We start from the raw sequence: 18575 nt of genomic DNA on the forward strand, positions 1-18575 counted from the left end.
TTATTTTTATTTTTTTATTATTTTTCTCTTGTCCGCTATTTTTTTTGTTTTTTGTGGGTGGGGGGGGGGGGGGGGGGGGGGGGGGGGCCCCGCGGGCCCCCCCCCCCCCACCCGCCCGCCAGCAGCGGCAACAAACTCGAATACCAGCCTTTACTGGAATTTCTTTAAAAATTAAAAAAAAAAGAAAAAAAAAACCAAAAAAAAAAGGAAAAAAGGAAAAAAGGAAAATGGAAAAAAGCGTGGGGTTCGAACCCTAATACCCTTTAGCAACCCTTAACAACCCTTAGCACCCTTTAGCACCTTGGAGGAAGGCTCGAAATAGTACGTATTTCGACTTTTTTCTCGAAAGTGGGGAATCATATAAGACCCGTTATTTTTAGAAGATGCACGCAATAAAAACGCTAGAAGGCTGCGCACGGACGAACTTCCTTCTCGAGGAATTTTTCCATTTTAGGAAAATGAGATCAGCCAGATAATATCCCTCGTAAACTCGGGCATAGTTTATCGATACTATGTGTAACCTAACTTATAATTATTAGTAATTACTCGTAGTTAGACTGTTCCATTATATAGGTAGTTGGTGGGTATGTATTTTTGCGTATGTTGATAATCCCCTAAACCAAGGTTGACGTCGAACCTGCATACTACAAGTCTACAACATTATATGGGGTCAATAATGTTAGGTATAGACCCAAATCCTTAAATCTGTCAGCCTGTATACCAAAACCAGATAAAAATTATCTATCGGGGGATAAATTATTTTAAAAAGGATAGGCCATTACATAGAAGCCACTATCTCGTAACTCACCGTCTATGCATCCCACTATATAATCCCATATCCCTCATATCCAAGTAAAATCAGATACTCAAGATACCACCGTAACCTTAGCCCTCTTTAACCACTCTACATCTCCCTTAACCGTGGCTTTCCTCACATTATACAACTCGTCAATAAACGCCGGGACAAACGTGCCCGGACCCTTGACATCCGGTCTCTCCGCTGCTAGCTCCGCCGCGATGCCGTAGTGCAATATCGCGGATATAGTCGCGGCGAGCTTGTCGTTGGGGTGCGCTGCGACCGCAGCCGAGATTGCTGTGCCTAAGCAACATCCCGTGCCCGTCACCAGTCCTAGGTACTCGTGGCCGTTCTCAATCGCGAACACTGACTCCCCGGCTGTCACTAGATCCGTTTTCCCTGTCATTACAACGACATGTCTGCGGAGCCGGGCCAGCTCCTTAATCGCGGATCCTAGCTCCTGGAGGTTCTGGTTGCCGGGGCCACTATCCACACCTCGTTGTTGGACGTTGGACCCCCCGGGAACGCAAGACAGGATCTCCGATTGATTACCTTTAAGGACATCGACGTAGCCGCCGCCAAGGATAGTCTTGACGGCCGATCGTCTTACAGCGGTTGCGCCGGCACTATACACATATGTTAGCTTACCACATATAAAGACTCAAAAGCACAGTATGTTGAGACTTACCCCACAGGATCATACACAACGGGCTGTCCAGCATCATTGTATGCCTTGAGAGCCTTCAAGTAATTCGTCAACCCGTCCGGCGTAACCGTGCCCATGTTAATAACCAGCGAACCCCCCAGCTTCGCCAAATCCTTAGCCTCTTCGCCGTAATTCGCCATGATAGGGCTGGCGCCCACACTCAGCGCAACATTGGCAGCGAAGTTCTGGACAACCAGGTTGGTCATATTATGGGAGAGCGGTTTCTTGCTGTTAACGGCTTTAATAACAAACGGTACGAGGGCGAGCAGCTCCTGGGGCGATCTCGTCTGCTGGCCTGGAGTCACGCCGGATTTTGCGAATGCAGGTGGTGATTTGACTAGCTGAAGGAGTTCTCTTGAGGCTGCCTCTGGGTCTCGAGCTGCCATAATGGCGCTCACGACTGCAACGCCGTCAAGCGACTTTCCCTTTCCGGAGCTCTGCCATACTACACGTGATACGTTGGATGCATTGATGCCGCCAATGCATACCGTTTTCACGGGCCAATTCTCGGCTGCGATCCTAAGTAGAATTTCCTGGAGGCCTTCTACTCCGATAATACTCTTTGTATTTTCTTTTCTATAATGCTATTAGTTAATTACATTACCTAGGTAAGTAAGGGTTAATGATCTGGAGGTTTCTTACGTAGATGTAGCGAACACAGTCCCGATACCCAAATAATCAGCGCCTCCTGTAGCTGCGGACTCTACTTCAGCAATGTTGCTCACGGTAACGCCAATAATGGCGTCTTCTCCCAGGATCTTTCTAGCTGTCGGTAGATCTATATCGACGTTGGGTCAGTCGATTTACGAAAGTGTTACGTCACGGGAATATGGGTTTGGGGAAACCATCTTTGGGAAGACCATCTTACCGAGATCATCTTGTCCGATATGCACGCCCTCGCAACCGACCGCAAGCGCAACATCTATGCGATCATTGATTAATAGCGGAACATTGTACTTCTTGGTGATCTGGTGTAGCTTTCGGCCCGTTGATACCAGTACACCTGTATCACTAGTCTTGTCCCTGTATTGAACACATGTGACGCCACCCTTTAGAGCAGCTTCGACTACCTCGCATATATCCGCATCGCCGAGGATAGCGGGCGTCGAGTCTGTCACAAGATATAACGAGTAATCGACCTCGTGCTTCGGCATTTTCTAATATGTAAGAAAGCTGGTTAGAAGCTAGTGACGACGAGGCCTTTTGTGACAATTTACACATCAATTGTGTAATCATCCGTCTATAACGTTAGTATGATATAGGTATTAAGTAACTAAGCAGCTAAGGTATGTAACTAGCGGGGTTAGTCTTCAACTTATTCCACATTTCCACATGTTACTCTCATCAATATACCCACCCTATCTGATAGTCAGGTCTGGGCCGAACTAATGCACACAAGTACGTGAAGCTCATGAGCCACTAGGTACTTGTTAGCCCTTCTAGCTACCTAAGGTTTAATTTACGTATAGTATGACTGATGTCATTTACCTATCTGGCATTTCTTTTTATTCTTTTCCTAATCATGTCTACCTACGACGAAGTAGAACTACTGGAATCATAGCAGAGAGCATTAACACATGAGCTCAGCAAACCATCATCAAGCATTACTCCGTTATCTCATAGAGCTCACTCCTGTCCAAGTGTGCTGCTCTTTACTCAGCTGCTGCAGTCGGCGTTCTTGGCTTGCCCGACGAACTCATCCACGAAAAAGCCGATGCGCTACCAATAGGATTTGCAGAAGTACGCGGCGTTCCCGATGCGCTTCGAGCCTCACGCGTAGTTGTGTTCGCCTTCGGTTCCACGCTACTAGACACCGTTCGCTTCGATTCCCATCGGATACTGCTACTGCTATTGCTGACACTATCTGCCCCGGCATGGCTCTTACGTCTAGGTTCGACGCTACTTTTGGGCGCCGAAGTTGGTTCGTAAGACGTTCCCGTTCGTGCTGAGGACGAAGATGCCGTCGATTTTGTCGGTTTCAGAACTTTCATACTCCGAACCCCACGCCCAGCAGGCTGATATCCACTCAGCGGGGAAGCATCCTTTTGTTCGTTGCCATTCAGAGCAGGTCCATGGCGCCACGAATTCCAGATGCTTCCTGCCGCTGAAGACCGCCGCTGATGGTCACTTGGTGCATCATTCGGCTGAACTTGGGACTCCTTCGCACCCGACTCCGAGCTACTCATCTCCTTGTAGTGCCTCTCACTTTCACCACCACTTTCTGATAAGCTACTTGCCCCGACAGTTGCGGCCTGCTGGCTCGCTAGTTCCGAAGATGGCGATGCAAGTGCTCGGGTGTCATCTTCGCCATGCACTTCTCTCGTCTGGGCTCTGTCAGACTCCGTGGCCGTGGTTGCTTGTGACTTGGCTTCGCCCAAGACAAATGGGCGCGCCGTGGCGTTCAACTTCGGTTTCTCGGGGAAGATAGCCATCGTACGAATATGCTTGAAGATTCCATTATCTTCGGGACGTACGAAGGGTACAGATAGTTTCTCACGCTCGCTACTGTACAGTGTCATACGATTCTGCGAGAACAGAATATCGGCACAATGTTCTCTCAATGCCTCGCTACCAATGAAAGTGCGAATAGTCTTTTTGGCGTCAATATTGTCGGGTAGATCTACCCCTGCTACTTCGAACGTGCACGTCAAACTCGGTATCTGCGGAGCTGGACTCATTCCTCGAGAACTCGGTTGAGACACAGTTGCCTCTGTCAAGTACACGGGTAAACGAATTCGGTGAACACCATCCAAATCGCGATGAATATCACGTGTCAAGTCCAATTCTTTGATCAGAGAAAATTCGACAACAGACTTCTGCGACCCAGTGCACACGACTGCGTATAGTAGAGTATCGTGTGCAAAATTAGGAGCTAGCCAGCATCGGATGATTGAAGGCACGGAACCCAACACAAACAGGCTCGGCGGTGGCTCTGGAATCCCAATCGGCGAATCGTCATCTTGACCGGCGGGCGTAAACGTAGTGTCTATACCTAAGCTACTTCCGCGTCCGGAGGCGATCGAATGGTGAGAGTGGACCGAATGGCCGGCAGAGCTATGTCTACCATCCGACTTGTGAGACAGAGAGCGTTCCATCATGTTATGGTTGCCAAGGCCGCTGCCGGGTCTGATTGGACCGAAGTCGCCTGAATGGCGACCATTTTGTGCCCAGCTCGAACCCTGGAGAGCACTCTCATCGAAGCGAACACTATTCGCTCTAGAAGCTGCGCCGCGTCTTGTTGGTTCATCCTCAGCATCCAAGTGCAAACTTCCCAGAAGGCTCTGACCCTGCTCCTCAAAATCGTCAAAAATTTCGTTTGGAGGCATCTGAAGTGGCCCTAAAAAGCTGTTAGAATCTATAGTAGCTATATATCCGTGATAAACACAAGAAGAACGAACCATGCTGTGGCGTACCGCTTAGAGCGCTGGGAAACGGCGAGTTCCAAACGGATTTGATCGCAGCATCGTTAGCTTGGTGCTTCTCCAACCGGGAAATTCGTTCAGCATGGTTATTCTGTATCATCTGCATCTGCTTGACGTCCATTTGGACACTGTAGAATTCGTCACGGGAAACCGGGAAACGGGGATCCATGCCAACCCAAGTTATTAACGTCACAACGTGAGTATGTAAGACTGATAACAGGATAAACGGACTTGACTAAATTCAGTGAAGGAGAGGCTCGGTCTGCCTAGGGGGGCTTTGATAGAGATCGGAAACGGCGGGACCAACAAGTCGACTTTTGAGAAGCTTGGATGGCCGACTCGTATCATCAAATTGTGATGATGTGCCAAACTGTAGCCCATCGACTTCATGTATAATTCTATAAAAGGTGCTCTGCGGCGCAATCGACTCCCCGTTCGAATTGATGCGACCTCTATCCTTAGTATGTGAAAGACGGAGTCCACCACCACCACCTCCTCATCGCAGAGGACCGAATGGTCACTTTGCGGGTTACTGTGTAGGGCAATATTACTATGTTCTAGTCTTAGTATATGTTGATATTTAATGGTCGAGAGGTTGTTCAAGGTCGAAACACGAGGGCTTCCGGCGGAGATATGGAACGGACGACGCGGTAAAGCGGTATTAATTTGCAGTATCGATCAAGCGACCTTATCGTTAGAGAATCTGCTCGAGAATATTTTGCGGTTGAGAAGGACGAGACAATTCTCGTAGCACCAAAGACGAGGTCGGCGTAGCAACAATATATTACAATCACAAACTTAAGTTACACGCCAATCCAACTCTTTGTAGATGATGGAGGACGTCAAGTTCGTCTAATCGGCGGTGGCGACCGGGTTTCGCAGGTGATCTACGGGCGTAGGATTTTTTAAGTAATCGAAGGCGAAGCCAGGTAGAGCGACTGAGGAAAAAGGAAACAATTCAATCGGTGTCCTAAATTTCAGGACGGCACACGAGATGGATATATTGGGCGGATAACAAGATGGAGTATCAAAGCAGGTTAGCTACCTTGTAAAATGCGGTGCAAGGCAAAAAAAAGAGAAAAAGGAAATAAAATTATGGAAGAAGGCGGGAACTTCAGGGAACAGGGCGGTTGCTAAAACTGAGGTTTTGGAGGTTTGGATGATGACTGCTTGTAGGTTACGGATTCTCATAAAAATGGATGGCGGTTCAGAGTAGCAGTGGCCGTTCACGTTCGCAGGCACTTACCCACCATTGGATTTCCTTAGCGCGCATCAACTTTCTATGTCTCTAAGAGGTACGTACCACAAAACCACGAAACCACATTAGGTACATACTTTTGTACCTAAGCAGCTAAGTTACCTAAGGCTAGGTACCCATCTACAGATATTTATTTCCTAATGCACTGGCCAAGCGGCTGCTGACTGGGCTGATGCTGACATCAGTGTACCTACCAAGCCAGGAACCCTACAATAAAATCTCCGAATAACAACTTCGATTCCCCTAATGCAATAAGCATGTAATGTATGTCTTGCATGTTTTACGGTTTTCAGCCTTTTACAACTACATATGTAGATAATCATCACTTGCACAAGTTCCATGTAGGAAAGTCGCATTTGGGCAATCTAGGCTATTATTGTTAAAAAACCCCGAGGGTCTTCTACTGTACATACCTAAGGTATGTATGTCATATCTATGTATGAACTATTACAACGTCCCAGGGTTGAGCACTCGCCAATCTGGGAAAACTCCCTGCTTCTCTGGGAATGGGCCGATGTGTGGCTTGACAATGTCAAATAAGACCTTGTAAGCATCTCCGCTCATATGTAGTCCATCCGGCAAAAGTTGCTCCAAGGCGCCTCTTTTACCTCCAGGATATCCTAAGGGAGACCCGCCCGCGTCGAAGTCCGCCGTTAAGGAGGTAGCTTTATCCAGGATAGCCTTCTGGAGGTCGATAAGCACCACCCCAGGAATTTCCGCCGCCACCTTTCTAGCCGTCTCAGAGTAAGCAGCGCTAACGGCCGCTTGCCGCGTTGCCTGCGGATGTCCGAGGGCCAGGTCAAGCTCGGTAATTCGGATTTCATCGATAGGAGGGGGAGTAACAAGCAGGATCTTGGGGTCGTGGGCTTGAATGTATTCGTGAGTGATTATCTTAGTCAAGTTCTCCTTATATTGATCCATTGGAATGCCCTGAGTGTTGGTCGGAATATCGATGCACGCATCATTCGCACCTAACAAGACCAGCTGTAATATGCAATCATCAGACTCTGCAAGCATGAAAACACTAGGCGCACAACGAACAACAACTCGGACAGACAAGCGAATATCGTCACTTACAAGGTACTCTATCCTCGGATTCGAGGGTGACGGCGGCAAGAATATCTGCGGAAGCAATTGCAAGGCATTCTTGGTATTATAACCGGAAAATCCTCTATTGATCACGTCTAGGTGTCGCATACACTCTATGGACGATTCAGAAATAAACAATTCAGAAATAAGTACGATAAGCTTGTCTGGGAATGTGATGACATACGACTTTGTAGGGCACCTTGAAACGAGAAGCCACCTTGAACTTCGCTAGCGCCTTGGAAGAGCGAATCCCCAAAAAGGACCACTTGATTATATGGTTTCTATCCCATAACTACATTAGATTCCGAAGTGTGAACTTGAGAGTAAGAAAGGGAGGATATGTCGTGATACTCACAGCCATGGTTTCATCTGAAGACTTAGAAGAATGTAAGTTGCTCAGTACTAGTAGCGAGGTTGAGATTGAAGCTAGCCACACCCACAAACCACAAACTGCCTAGGTACTGGGACAAACTCGAGCTAAAATAGTGGACAGAAAGATGAGGGGAGAGTTGGTCGACTACCCGTAACGCATGCATAGGTAGGCAGGTAGATAGGTAGGTACGGCCCGATCACTGCGGGAGTATTTCTACCGAAGGCGTTGGAACTGGAACGCACCCGCCAATCAGGGGTTAGAAATAATGACCTCTTCTCGATTTCCGCCGTATAATAATATATCCTTTCGGCCCCGTAACTGTTTAAGCTTGAAGAGTTTACATTTCTTCTAATACCAACATGCTTTATATTCAGGTTTCGTTAATGCCCAATACTACCAATGTTCCACTGTCGTCCCATTTTCAATATATTCATCAGGAGGTTTTCACGAAGTTTGCTCCTTTCGTTAACATGTGATGGTTGGTTATAGTATCGAGTTTAGATTAACTAGATCCTCGCCAACCAACTAATACTTAATAATACCAATTCGTATGTCTACATGATATTTACGGGTCTAGCCAAGCTACATCATCTTGTCGTATTAAAATATGTTAGGTGAAGCTTCCAAAAGGAGATCGTAGCATAAAAAGCAATGGTAAGAACAACAATATAGATAACAGCTAATAAAAAGACTGCCGCTTCTATACTTGATACATAGGGAGTGATGACAACGTACATTATCTCGACGCAAGATTACAACACTGAAAAAAAAGAATAGCCTAAACCCTTATACGTAATGACGTTACCAAGCTCGTCATTAGAAGGAAGCGAAAGCCACCTACATTTCTTCAGCAAGGAAGTGCACATAATTTTTCTATAGGATAGGTACATAGGTACATGATCTTGTAAGTTGTTGGCGCTTAATTCGGAAATTGTAAGACATTAGAAGTTGGTAAAAGTGGAACTCTTTATTATCTATATTATTTGATTCGCCAAACCTCTTATCGGCAAACGCCTCTACTTAGGAAACTTTACTCCCCGCTAAAATTTTGGGAGAAAAGTTCAATTGCAAATCACGAAAAGTCTCCCGGCAGATAATCGAATGCGCGCCTGTTAGCCACGGAAACTCCCAACTCCCAATTCTCGAGGCCAGGATTTTCTGATGGAAATAAGTGCGCTGCCAGTACGAACACCAAGATGACGACAGCATTGGCTGCGCAACTCGCGCAGATCGCTGCGAATTCAAAGTCGACACTTGATATCAAGGCGCAAAAAGCTGCACATTCGAAGTCGTTAATATTCGAGCCGCGAGTTGCCGCGTCACAAAATTTCCAGACCTTATACAGTATCTGCTACCAAGGATATGAAGAGCTATGCCAACTAGATTCGCGATTTATGCCCTTTGGCGCTACTATATTCAGCGAGCAAAGCCAAAATGAGGACCGGACTCAGATGACTGCCGCCGAGAATGCAGAACTCGACAAGAAAATAGACTCCTTTCTTCACCTAGCTGGCGCGCGGATAAGGCTCATGCCAACTATCAAGGCAATAGAATGGCTTATTAGGAGGTTCAGGTAGGCTTGCAGAGTATGTACTACTGAATCCGAATTTTAACATTACAATAGGATTCACGAATATAACACGGCCATGCTCATTTCGACATTTTTACCGTACCATACTATCCCGGCCTTTGTAACTCTCCTTTCTATCCTCCCGAGTACGATACCGCAGGTGTACAAGTTCTTAGATCCCTACGTTCGATCCTTGACCCAGCCGCCGAGATCTGTTCTCGTTCATCAAGCTACACACCATCCAGACTTCCTTGCTGCGCTCTCGACATACACCCTGGATGCCTGCAGGGCTCAACAACACTATCCTGCTTTAATATCATTCTGGGGCGGTATTATGACCGAAGCAGTGAATGGCATGCTAGACAGGATGCGATCCGGTCGCCGCAGTATCCAACGAAGCAATGATCAGACTCTCTTACACCAGATTGGTCCAACTCTTGGCGACGCGTTAGTAATGCACAAGGTCCCTAGTCTGCAGATAGCTTGCTATATGGTGATTTCTGTTTTCGTAGCGAAGGGTGACCTCGACGATGCTGCTATCAGTGCCTTGATGGACCAGCTCGTTGCTGGATGGACTACCGAGTCTCTCCGTCCTGGTCTTGTTTGTCTCTCGATCCTTGCCCAGTACCGTTCTGCAAAGCAAATGTCAGGAAAAGTAACAAGGGCGCTGCTTAAAATTCCGAATCTGTCTGGCCTCCTTACTGATATCAGCAGAGAACACAGCATTGGGAAATTAGCAAATGGACTCTGTCTAGCTTTGGTCGAGAGGGCCCACAAGAAAGGCGACACAAAGGGTTTATCGGTAGTTGAGTCACTGCTCTTGGGCTCTACTCTTAACGACCAACAGAGAGCAGTCGTTTTCAAGAGTCTATTATTAGCAGCTCATAAAGTCGAGGACAGCATTGATACACAAGGAGAGGTTCGAAAGGCCCTCGCATCCATAATCATCAAGCTCTCTCAATTAGAGACGGACTCTGGGAAAATCTTCGTTAAAGCAATCAATGAGACTGAAATTGATGTGGATGCGCTAGAGCTGAGGCTTGGTACGAATCTTCAAGCGAGACGACTTGCGATCGAGCCTCAACAAGATGTTGCAATGGTGGATAATGAAATATCAACACCCGTGCCCGTCGAAGACTTCAAATCTGCCCTTCAGCGAGTGAGCAACTTATCGGTCTCATCATCGGATTCGTGTCTACGAGCTAATACTTTTGATATTTTCACGGATCTATGTTCTGTTTTCCTTTCCGGTCTTACAGAGCCAGATAACCTTAAAGCTTTCGAGGAATTTGCACCTATACAGCATAAATTAGCAAACGAAACCCCCTTTTTCTTCACGTTCCTTATGCGAATATGGTGCGGGCCATATCCCGTCTTAGCTCGTGTCGCAGCTCTGGATATGGCAAAATTACGCCTAAAGAGCAGCGATTGCGGTAGCATAGATTTCCAGGCTCTCTTACCATATACCCTGGCGGGATTGAATGATCCGTCGAAAAGAGTACGACGCGCTGCCGCAGACCTAGTCACCGTGCTAGAAACCTCATTCCAAGAACTAGTTAAATCTGAAAACTGCACACGCTGGGCTGACAATCTTCTGTACGATAATGCTGACGCATCGGTTTGGACGACAGTAGACGTCTGTCACAAACTACTACGGAATGCCATTACCCCTAGCCTCGAGGAATGCGTATTAAGCGCCGATTACGTTGTCGAAGTTCTGCAGAGCGTATTGAATAGTAGCTCGAAAACTCCGACTGATGAAAATAAGGATAAGAAGAGCCACCTTTCTCATGGAACGAGACGCTCTGTGCTGACTTTCCTCGCTTCCCACACGATCCACACGCCACTAATGACTCTCAAGATTCGCCTTCTCGCGTCTCTAAACCAGATTAAGGGCGTATCGGGCACTACCCGTACCCAGTTGCTCTTACCACTACTCAAATGGTGGGCTTCCTTGTCTTCCGAAGATGCTACGCGTATCTGCTCTCAGGACGGAATCGAAGAGTCAGCCTTTGATCAAAGCTCTGTCGAAATTGTACTTCCAAACGATAAAGATGGCTTAGAATTCTTGTTAGATGTTGTGGGGTCTAAGCAACTGCTAACTAGGCTAAACCTCCTCCGCGTTATTTTCTCGCGCATTCAGAATTCATGGCCCTCTATGAAAACGGAAGCGAGGCACATGGTTGCCAAACGTATGCTTGAGTTGTCCCAGGACGACCTATCTAGTGATGGTGGTGTAGTCTCTAGTGAAGCTGCCAATCTTCTAAGAAATGTTGAACTCACGACCGATATCCTCCTGTTCTTCCTAGAGTCTTTGCAGCCAGCAGCAAAGATGGCTACCGAACCCCCATCAGGCAAGCGGAGGAGAACCAGTTCCTCGGAAACCCATCGGGGACTTGGTACGCAACCAACCCCAGAGTTGAGCGCGGTACTCAGGCAAGTGACCTTTGTGTTACAACTTGTCGAGGGGTCCGAGCCTGAAAAGCACCCGGAACTACTCAACGCTCTTTTCAATGCCCTTTCAGAACTGCAACATTTCAGAGTTCTTGTCGGTTCAGAACTTGGGTATCTTCAGAATCTGATTCTTCGGAGTTTACTGGCTATGGTCCCTGCGTACAAGCACGATAAGTCGTTGAAGATCGATAGCACGGGTGGACACGGTGATCTGCTTGTCAATTGCATTCAGAAATCATCGAGCCCGTCAGTGCAAAATACTGCACTCCTACTTGTCGCGCGCTTAGCAAACGTCGCTCCAGACTTGGTACTTAATAGTGTGATGCCGATCTTCACACATATGGGAGGCTCGGTACTCCGCCAGAGCGATGATTACTCTGCTCATGTGATCAACCAGACAGTCAAGGAGGTCGTGCCACCACTTATCCAATCACTCCGTAAAGGAAAGATCAGTCCGCTAGCAGGAGCCTCTGAGCTTTTGCTCAGTTTTGCGACCGCGTATGAACATATACCATCTCATCGAAGACTTGGGTTATTCGTCTCCCTTGTAGAGACGCTCGGTGCTGAAGAATTCCTATTTGCGCTCTTGGCCATGCTTACAAACATGTATGGTACTACCGATCAGGTGTTATCATTTGCTACCGAAGTCTTCAACTATTTCCCAGTCGAAGTCCAGCTCCATTCTTTGATAAAACTGCTCAACCTTATTGGGGACATATTCCAGCCGAGACCTAATCTCTCTGCCGTGCTTCTTGGTGCGAGTGAACAAGGCGACCGAGATCCTCTCAAAATCGGGTTTCGCCAGCTGGGTCTTGTTCCACATCTTTTATCTAGTAGGAAGCTTACCACGCAAATCGCCAAGCTTACTGAACGAGATGACATGGAGGCTTCTAAAGTCCGCGAGCTCTATTCAACTCTACTAGAAGACCTCTTAATTCTAGCGGACTCGTTAAAGCAGCAGAAGAATCTGTATAACCGCTGTGGTGAGGCACTTTCGAAGCTTCTAAACCTCCTTTCCATTGGAGAATTTATCAAAGCCGTCGAAACACTTCTGGATCGGCCCGATACTGTCTTACGTCGAAAAGTCCTCCGGGCTGTTGAGGTTCGAATCGACGAGGAGAGCCAAGGAGATGCTAACTCTAGGGCGGCTTTGCTCGCATTCCTGCCTCACCTAACAGCTATCATTAGAGTATCTGATGATATGGCTTACAAGCACATAGCGGTAGGCTGTGTAGACAAGATCTCAGAGAAGTACGGAAAGAAGGACCCGGAAGCTGTTACTGCAGCTGCCTCAACGATTGCCAGCGACCAATGTTTAGGCCAAGATGACGATAAACTCCGTGTCATGGCTTTACTTTGCTTGGCTTCCCTGGTCGACGTTCTTCAGGATGGCATTGTACCCGTCCTACCATCCGCCATCCCGAAAGCTCTCTCGTATATAACGGAAAGCATCAAAACCGAGGTACCTAGGGACGCACTCCACAATGCTAGCTACGCATTCATAGCAGCATTGGCACAGCATCTCCCCTATATGCTCTCTGGCGCCTACCTAGGGCAACTTTTGGCCGTTTCTAGCAAATCTGCTAGTGCTAACCTAGGCAATGAAGCCAATGATGCTAGGCTTCAATGTTTGCGATTACTTGCTACACGGGTCGATGCCAAGATACTTTTTTCCGCCCTGGAACAAAATTGGGCCACCACAAAAGACTCTGGTCCCGCCGTAAGTTGATATATCACATCGCATCGCCGTCGTCCTAAAGCTAACAGTAATAATAGGCTACACGAGAATATATTAACATTCTCGGAGTTGCAATTGACAAGCATTCAAAGGCAGATATCTCCAAGAATGTTGGTTCCCTTTCAGGTATATTCCTCAGTGCCTTCGACCTACGTAGATCAGAACTATCCAAGAGCGAGGTCAGCGAGGATTTCTTGCGACAAATGCTTCGCATCGAAGAAGCTACCAACGATGTTGCGCTGAAGATGATATACAAACTTAACGATGCAGCCTTCCGGCCCATCTTCTCACAGCTGATGGACTGGGCTGTTTCACTACCAAAGAAGGATACTACAGGCAGAAGCCTTCGTCTATTAAGTGTCTACGGGTTCCTATTATCCTTCTTCGGCAGCCTGAAATCTATCGTTACCAGCTACGCATCCTATATCATTGACAGCGCTGTCGATGTTCTCCGTACCGCAAGTCTGAAGAAGGCAGAGGAACGTGATTTATGGAAGAGAGTGCTACACACCCTCGCCAAATCTTTCGAGCATGATCAAGATGACTTTTGGCAAGCCCCAGCACACTTTAACGCAATAGCGCCTACTCTAGCCACTCAGTTCACCCATGCTTCTTCTATCAACTTAGCGGAAGACTTTATCCCGGCCATTGTCGAACTTGCCGCCGCGGCCGATTCCCAGGAACATCAAAAGGAGTTGAACAGTGCTTTACTAAAACATTTACGCTCAGAAAAGGCGTCAATTCGTCTTGCAGCCGTCAAATGCGAACAGGCTCTCACAAATAGGTTGGGCGAGGAGTGGCTATCTATGTTACCGGAGATGCTCCCTTACATTAGCGAGCTGCAAGATGATGACGACGAGGATGTGGAACGTGAGACGCATCGCTGGATCGTGGGCATCGAAGGGGTTCTGGGAGAGAGTTTGGATGCTATGTTACAGTAAAAAATGTAAATAATATTTGACCAGAACGAGTTGTAGCAATATTGTCTGTCTCTGCACTGTGACAAGGAGACGGAAGAAATTCAAGGTTATTACGATAAGAAACTATCTGTGCCTCCCAAGTAAGGCCTGCTATACCTACCCAGTCCAACACACCTAGGTTAATAGGAAGGACTTCACTCCCAATTTTGATGATTACTGTAAAATTCTGTTAATACGAATGGTAGCTAAGAACCTCAAGAGCTTTATACGGGAATGTTAAGTCATTCATTCATTGTTGTTCAATTTGGAATTACATGGAGATGCACGAAGAGCAAAAGATTTAATAATAGAGAATTTCGTATTACGAGAGTGCAAAGGTACAAAAGAGCAGAGGATATCAGTGGCATGGCCTGCCTTTCCTAACCTGCTAGTAACAAAGTTCCTTCCGATCCATCCTGATTTTTTTTATTACACCTGAAAAGAGAAAACCCCCGCAAAAAGCAGCACGTCATATCAAATCATTAGGCCATGTTAGTTGCGATGAGAAAACTCGAAGAAAAGGAAAGAGAAAAGAGATCAGAATCCTGTTTTATTGTTCCTCCTCAAGTTGGATATGCCGTTCCATGCCGATGTGACAGAGTTGTCATTTGTATCTGTGTCTCTGAGTCGATGGGGTTAGAAAAGCCCCCATGGCATATGCGAAGGCCCACTAGACATTGGAATGTAGTGTGCGTCGTGTGGCATCTTGTGAACATAGGATTGTATCAGCCAAAATTGTTTGATGTGCCGCTCGTCCTTAGATTGAGAGGAGAATGGCCACCACGGTGGATAGCATCACGGCACAGGTCATTGCGTCAAAGCTGCTCTCCGAATCCCGGGGGCGCATGTTGGAACCGGCCTTTGAGTTAGCACCGCTGGACTCAATAGCGGAAGAGGTGGGACGCGGGTGACTAGTGCTGCTTGAAAAGGTGAAGTTCAAGGGAACAACTGAGTCCGGGGAGGCGGGGCCAAGAGGGATGTTCTCGGGCACCGAGGTGTTGGAGTTGGAGGTGCCATTGCCTGTACCGTTGACTGCAAAGGGGTGGAATGTGACGACCGCAGATGCAGTAGGATAAGACTGGGTGCTGATATCCATCACGGAGTGCGGGTGCAGACTGTAAGTGGTGATCATGGTGCTGATCAGAGTGCTCACAATGAAGTCGGAATCATCAGTAGTGGAGGAAGAAACCTTAGGAACCACAGATGACGAGTGGGCAGCAGATACAGTCGAGTTGGGACTGGCAGTCACGAGAACGGTGTGGGTGCAAGGAGTGGAACCGGAAGAAGTGCTAACAGCCTCAACACCAGATGTGCTAGTAGTGTTCCAACCAACCGAGACAGTCTGGGTAGTGTTCAGAGAAATAGTCGAGGTTGATGTAGAAGTCATCGTCGACGTCATCACAGTTGTGTTTTGAGAGCTCTCGTAGGTATAAGGGACACCGGGAGACACGACGTAAGAAGTGCTGCTCTCAGTGGTGCTGGCCACAGTGCTGGCAGAGGCAGTGTTGGTCGAGGCGGAGTTAGCATACACAGTCGAGAAGATGACAACGGTGGTAGTCTCAGTTTCCTTTGCGCCGCAAGTTCCAGGGGACGGGGTAGGAATACCAGTCTGAGAACCAGTCTGAGTGGCAGTAGATTCCAGGGATACGTGAATGGTAATGGTACCAAGGGGAGTCTCTGAAACACTGGTAGTCTTCTCAAGAGTAACAATAGGAGTCACGGTCTCGGTCTCAGTGCTGGTGTAAATCTCTGAAGAGCTCGAGTCAGATTGGGAAACTGGGGTTGCCACAGCCTGAGTGTTGGACTCGATTGCTCCCGAGGTGCTTGCAGACATGGCATCAGTACTGTAAGTGGCATGTTAGTTTTATTCTCGATAGAGGAGGAAATAATGTTACATACCCAGCGGTTGTAGTCACAATAGAAGACGAGGCCTTAGAGATAGAAGAAGTCTTTGAGGCGTCCAGGGTGCAGTTGTCAGAAGTCCAAGTCTCGGTGACAGTTTGGTAAACCGTAGGACGGGTGCTGGTAGTGTTATGAACACCAGTCGAGGAGTCAGATTGAGAACAAGAGGAAGAACCAGAGATGTTCATGGCAGCTGTGGCTCCGGTGGTCAAGACTGGGATAGGAGAAACAGTCACAGTGACATCGACAACAGTGGGAGCAGTGAACAATCCAGTGCCAGTTCCAGTGCCTGCATACTGAGACGGAGACGTGCTGTTACCAAAGTACCAGCTGGTAGGTCGACCAGTGATTTCGGACAGGGTCGTCTTGGCAGGATAAGACTGCTCAGACGGAGAGCCTGTAGAAGTGACCGTGGCATTGGGGATACCGGTGGACAGACTAACAGTTGCGGTTGCCGAAAGAGTGGTACTGTTCAGAAGCTGGGTGACATTGGTACCCACTGAAGAAGAACCGGTGACAGATGTCTCGACGGTAACAGGGACAATGACATGGGAGTGAGACAGAGTGGTAAGGTAATCAGTCACAGTGGCGTTCATATCACCAGCAGTGGGCATGAAAGGAGTCACGGTGAGATCAGGATACTCTCCGTAGCCAGTGACCTCTCGGCGATGCTTCTCCGACTGAGGAACGCCGTTGTGATGGCTGCTGGCATACAAGTCGGCTAAGAAATAGTTAGCCATGAACAAGTGCCGCACGATGATTGTGTCTTGTCTATGCACATACCAATGATCACTCCAAAGGCGAGGACCACCACTGTAACCGAAAGGGCACGGCAGATTCGAATCAAGAGTTTCTGGCGGTCTGGTGAATGTCAGTTAGTTACATCACAACAATAGGAAGACCGAGTGGTAGTCTTAAGAACATCCAGTACTTACCCGTGCGACGATAGACAGCATGGGGATCCTGAGCCTTGGGATCCATGTCGGCGAAGTAAACAGCCTGCTGATAACCCTGAGGCAGAGTTGCCTGCTGAAGCTGGGGGGTAGCAGGCTGTCGAGCCTCGGAAGGAGAAGTGGAATAAATCCAGCCGAGATACTTGCGCCAAGTCTCGGTAGTGTTACCAGGCGTAACAGGCGAACCAGGTAGCTCGTGGATGGCCACGCCAGGCGCGACGTTCTGTTCCTTCTCGGAAATCATGTCGACACTGTTGAGTCCTGTAGTTGGGATTGTTAGTGAATAGTCTTGACATTGATTAAGACTGGTAATGTATATAAAGTATGAAAGAATATCAAACAGTATTCCATAGTGCTAAAGAGAAAGCAATAGGGGTAGAAGTATGTGGATAATAGGAAGGTTAGGAAGGAGTGTGTTGTAGGTGGGTAGACGGTATGTTATACAGTGGTATATGGTATGCCACCAGGCAGACAAGATACAAGACCACGCGACCGGGGATAGAAGAAAGAAAAGAAAAGACTTACCGGTCTTTTGAACAGTGTTTGAAGTTTGGAATGCTGATATGATATTATCGGAGGAACAAAATCCACAAAAGAGATGACTAGTTTTGATGTGAGTAATTGTTATAGGAGAGGGAGCGAAAGGATGGTCAATGTAAAATAAGGATGAGTGGTTTGGATGGTTTGGGTGGTTTGGGAAATAAACAAGGGATCTGATTGAAAGATACTGGTGTAAAGAAACCTTGTGAACTTGAGAAGAAGAAGAAGAGTGCGACGTGTTAAGAATTGGGTTGTATATAGATGCGAAGGCTGGGGAGGTAGAGTGCGATGAAGGTGAAGATGAAGGTGAAGGGGAGGATGTATGTACGGCAGACACGCGAGCAGGAGTTGAAGGTAGAATGGACAAGAGAAGCAAATGAATAGTAGAAAGATGTACTTACAATATTGAGGAATGATAGTAATGTATCCTTTAATCCGGATGTCAACAAACTTGGGAAAGATAAACGAGTGGTTGGTTTGTCGGTGGTGGACCGGTCAAGGATGGGATGGTAAAAGAAAGGAAGACTCGTCTGAGTTAAATATTTGTAGGATGTAAAAGGAAGAATCTACGATCGAGAGTAGAATTCGGAAAGTCGCCTTGATTAAATATTGTTGTGCGGGGTGGCAGACTGGCAGACTGATTCTTGTTGGCGTCGGCGTGGTCCGTGATCCTGCTCTGCTTGTTTGGCAGCTGGTGTAAGTACTTGGTTTCTAGGCACACCACATTAATTGTAGTTAGTACCTTAGGTAGGTTTATTATTATTATTATCTTGTTGCTACCTGACCTTCCCTAATCACTCCGGCAAATCACCTGA

General features: G+C 47.4%; 4 protein-coding genes across 4 annotated transcripts; 1 reads left to right on the forward strand and 3 right to left on the reverse strand.

The window, feature by feature from the left end:
• Positions 1-555: 555 nt before the first annotated feature.
• F5Y00DRAFT_246983 (TMP-TENI-domain-containing protein) lies at positions 556-2702 on the reverse strand. Its single transcript, XM_048009231.1, has 4 exons — positions 2371-2702; positions 2145-2280; positions 1485-2078; positions 556-1422 (listed from the first exon to the last, which is right to left on the reverse strand). The coding sequence occupies exons 1-4, from the start codon at positions 2654-2656 to the stop codon at positions 867-869; spliced, it is 1572 nt and encodes a 523-aa protein (XP_047861125.1). The 5' UTR covers positions 2657-2702; the 3' UTR covers positions 556-866.
• A 49-nt stretch (positions 2703-2751) lies between these two features.
• On the reverse strand, positions 2752-5300 carry F5Y00DRAFT_179978 (uncharacterized protein). Its single transcript, XM_048004991.1, has 2 exons — positions 4901-5300; positions 2752-4839 (listed from the first exon to the last, which is right to left on the reverse strand). Exons 1-2 carry the CDS (start codon positions 5091-5093, stop codon positions 3155-3157), a joined length of 1878 nt encoding a protein of 625 aa, XP_047861126.1. The 5' UTR covers positions 5094-5300; the 3' UTR covers positions 2752-3154.
• A 1237-nt stretch (positions 5301-6537) lies between these two features.
• On the reverse strand, positions 6538-7767 carry F5Y00DRAFT_246988 (SGNH hydrolase). Its single transcript, XM_048009232.1, has 4 exons — positions 7627-7767; positions 7456-7552; positions 7260-7384; positions 6538-7166 (listed from the first exon to the last, which is right to left on the reverse strand). The coding sequence occupies exons 1-4, from the start codon at positions 7630-7632 to the stop codon at positions 6630-6632; spliced, it is 765 nt and encodes a 254-aa protein (XP_047861127.1). The 5' UTR covers positions 7633-7767; the 3' UTR covers positions 6538-6629.
• Positions 7768-8703: 936 nt separating this feature from the next.
• Positions 8704-14598, forward strand: F5Y00DRAFT_246989 (uncharacterized protein). Its single transcript, XM_048009233.1, has 3 exons — positions 8704-9217; positions 9269-13388; positions 13445-14598. The coding sequence occupies exons 1-3, from the start codon at positions 8841-8843 to the stop codon at positions 14345-14347; spliced, it is 5400 nt and encodes a 1799-aa protein (XP_047861128.1). The 5' UTR covers positions 8704-8840; the 3' UTR covers positions 14348-14598.
• Positions 14599-18575: the final 3977 nt, after the last annotated feature.

This window comes from Daldinia vernicosa (genome assembly GCF_022497035.1).
Source record: "Daldinia vernicosa strain CBS 139.73 unplaced genomic scaffold F5Y00scaffold_60, whole genome shotgun sequence".
NCBI classification, from domain to species: domain Eukaryota; kingdom Fungi; phylum Ascomycota; class Sordariomycetes; order Xylariales; family Hypoxylaceae; genus Daldinia; species Daldinia vernicosa.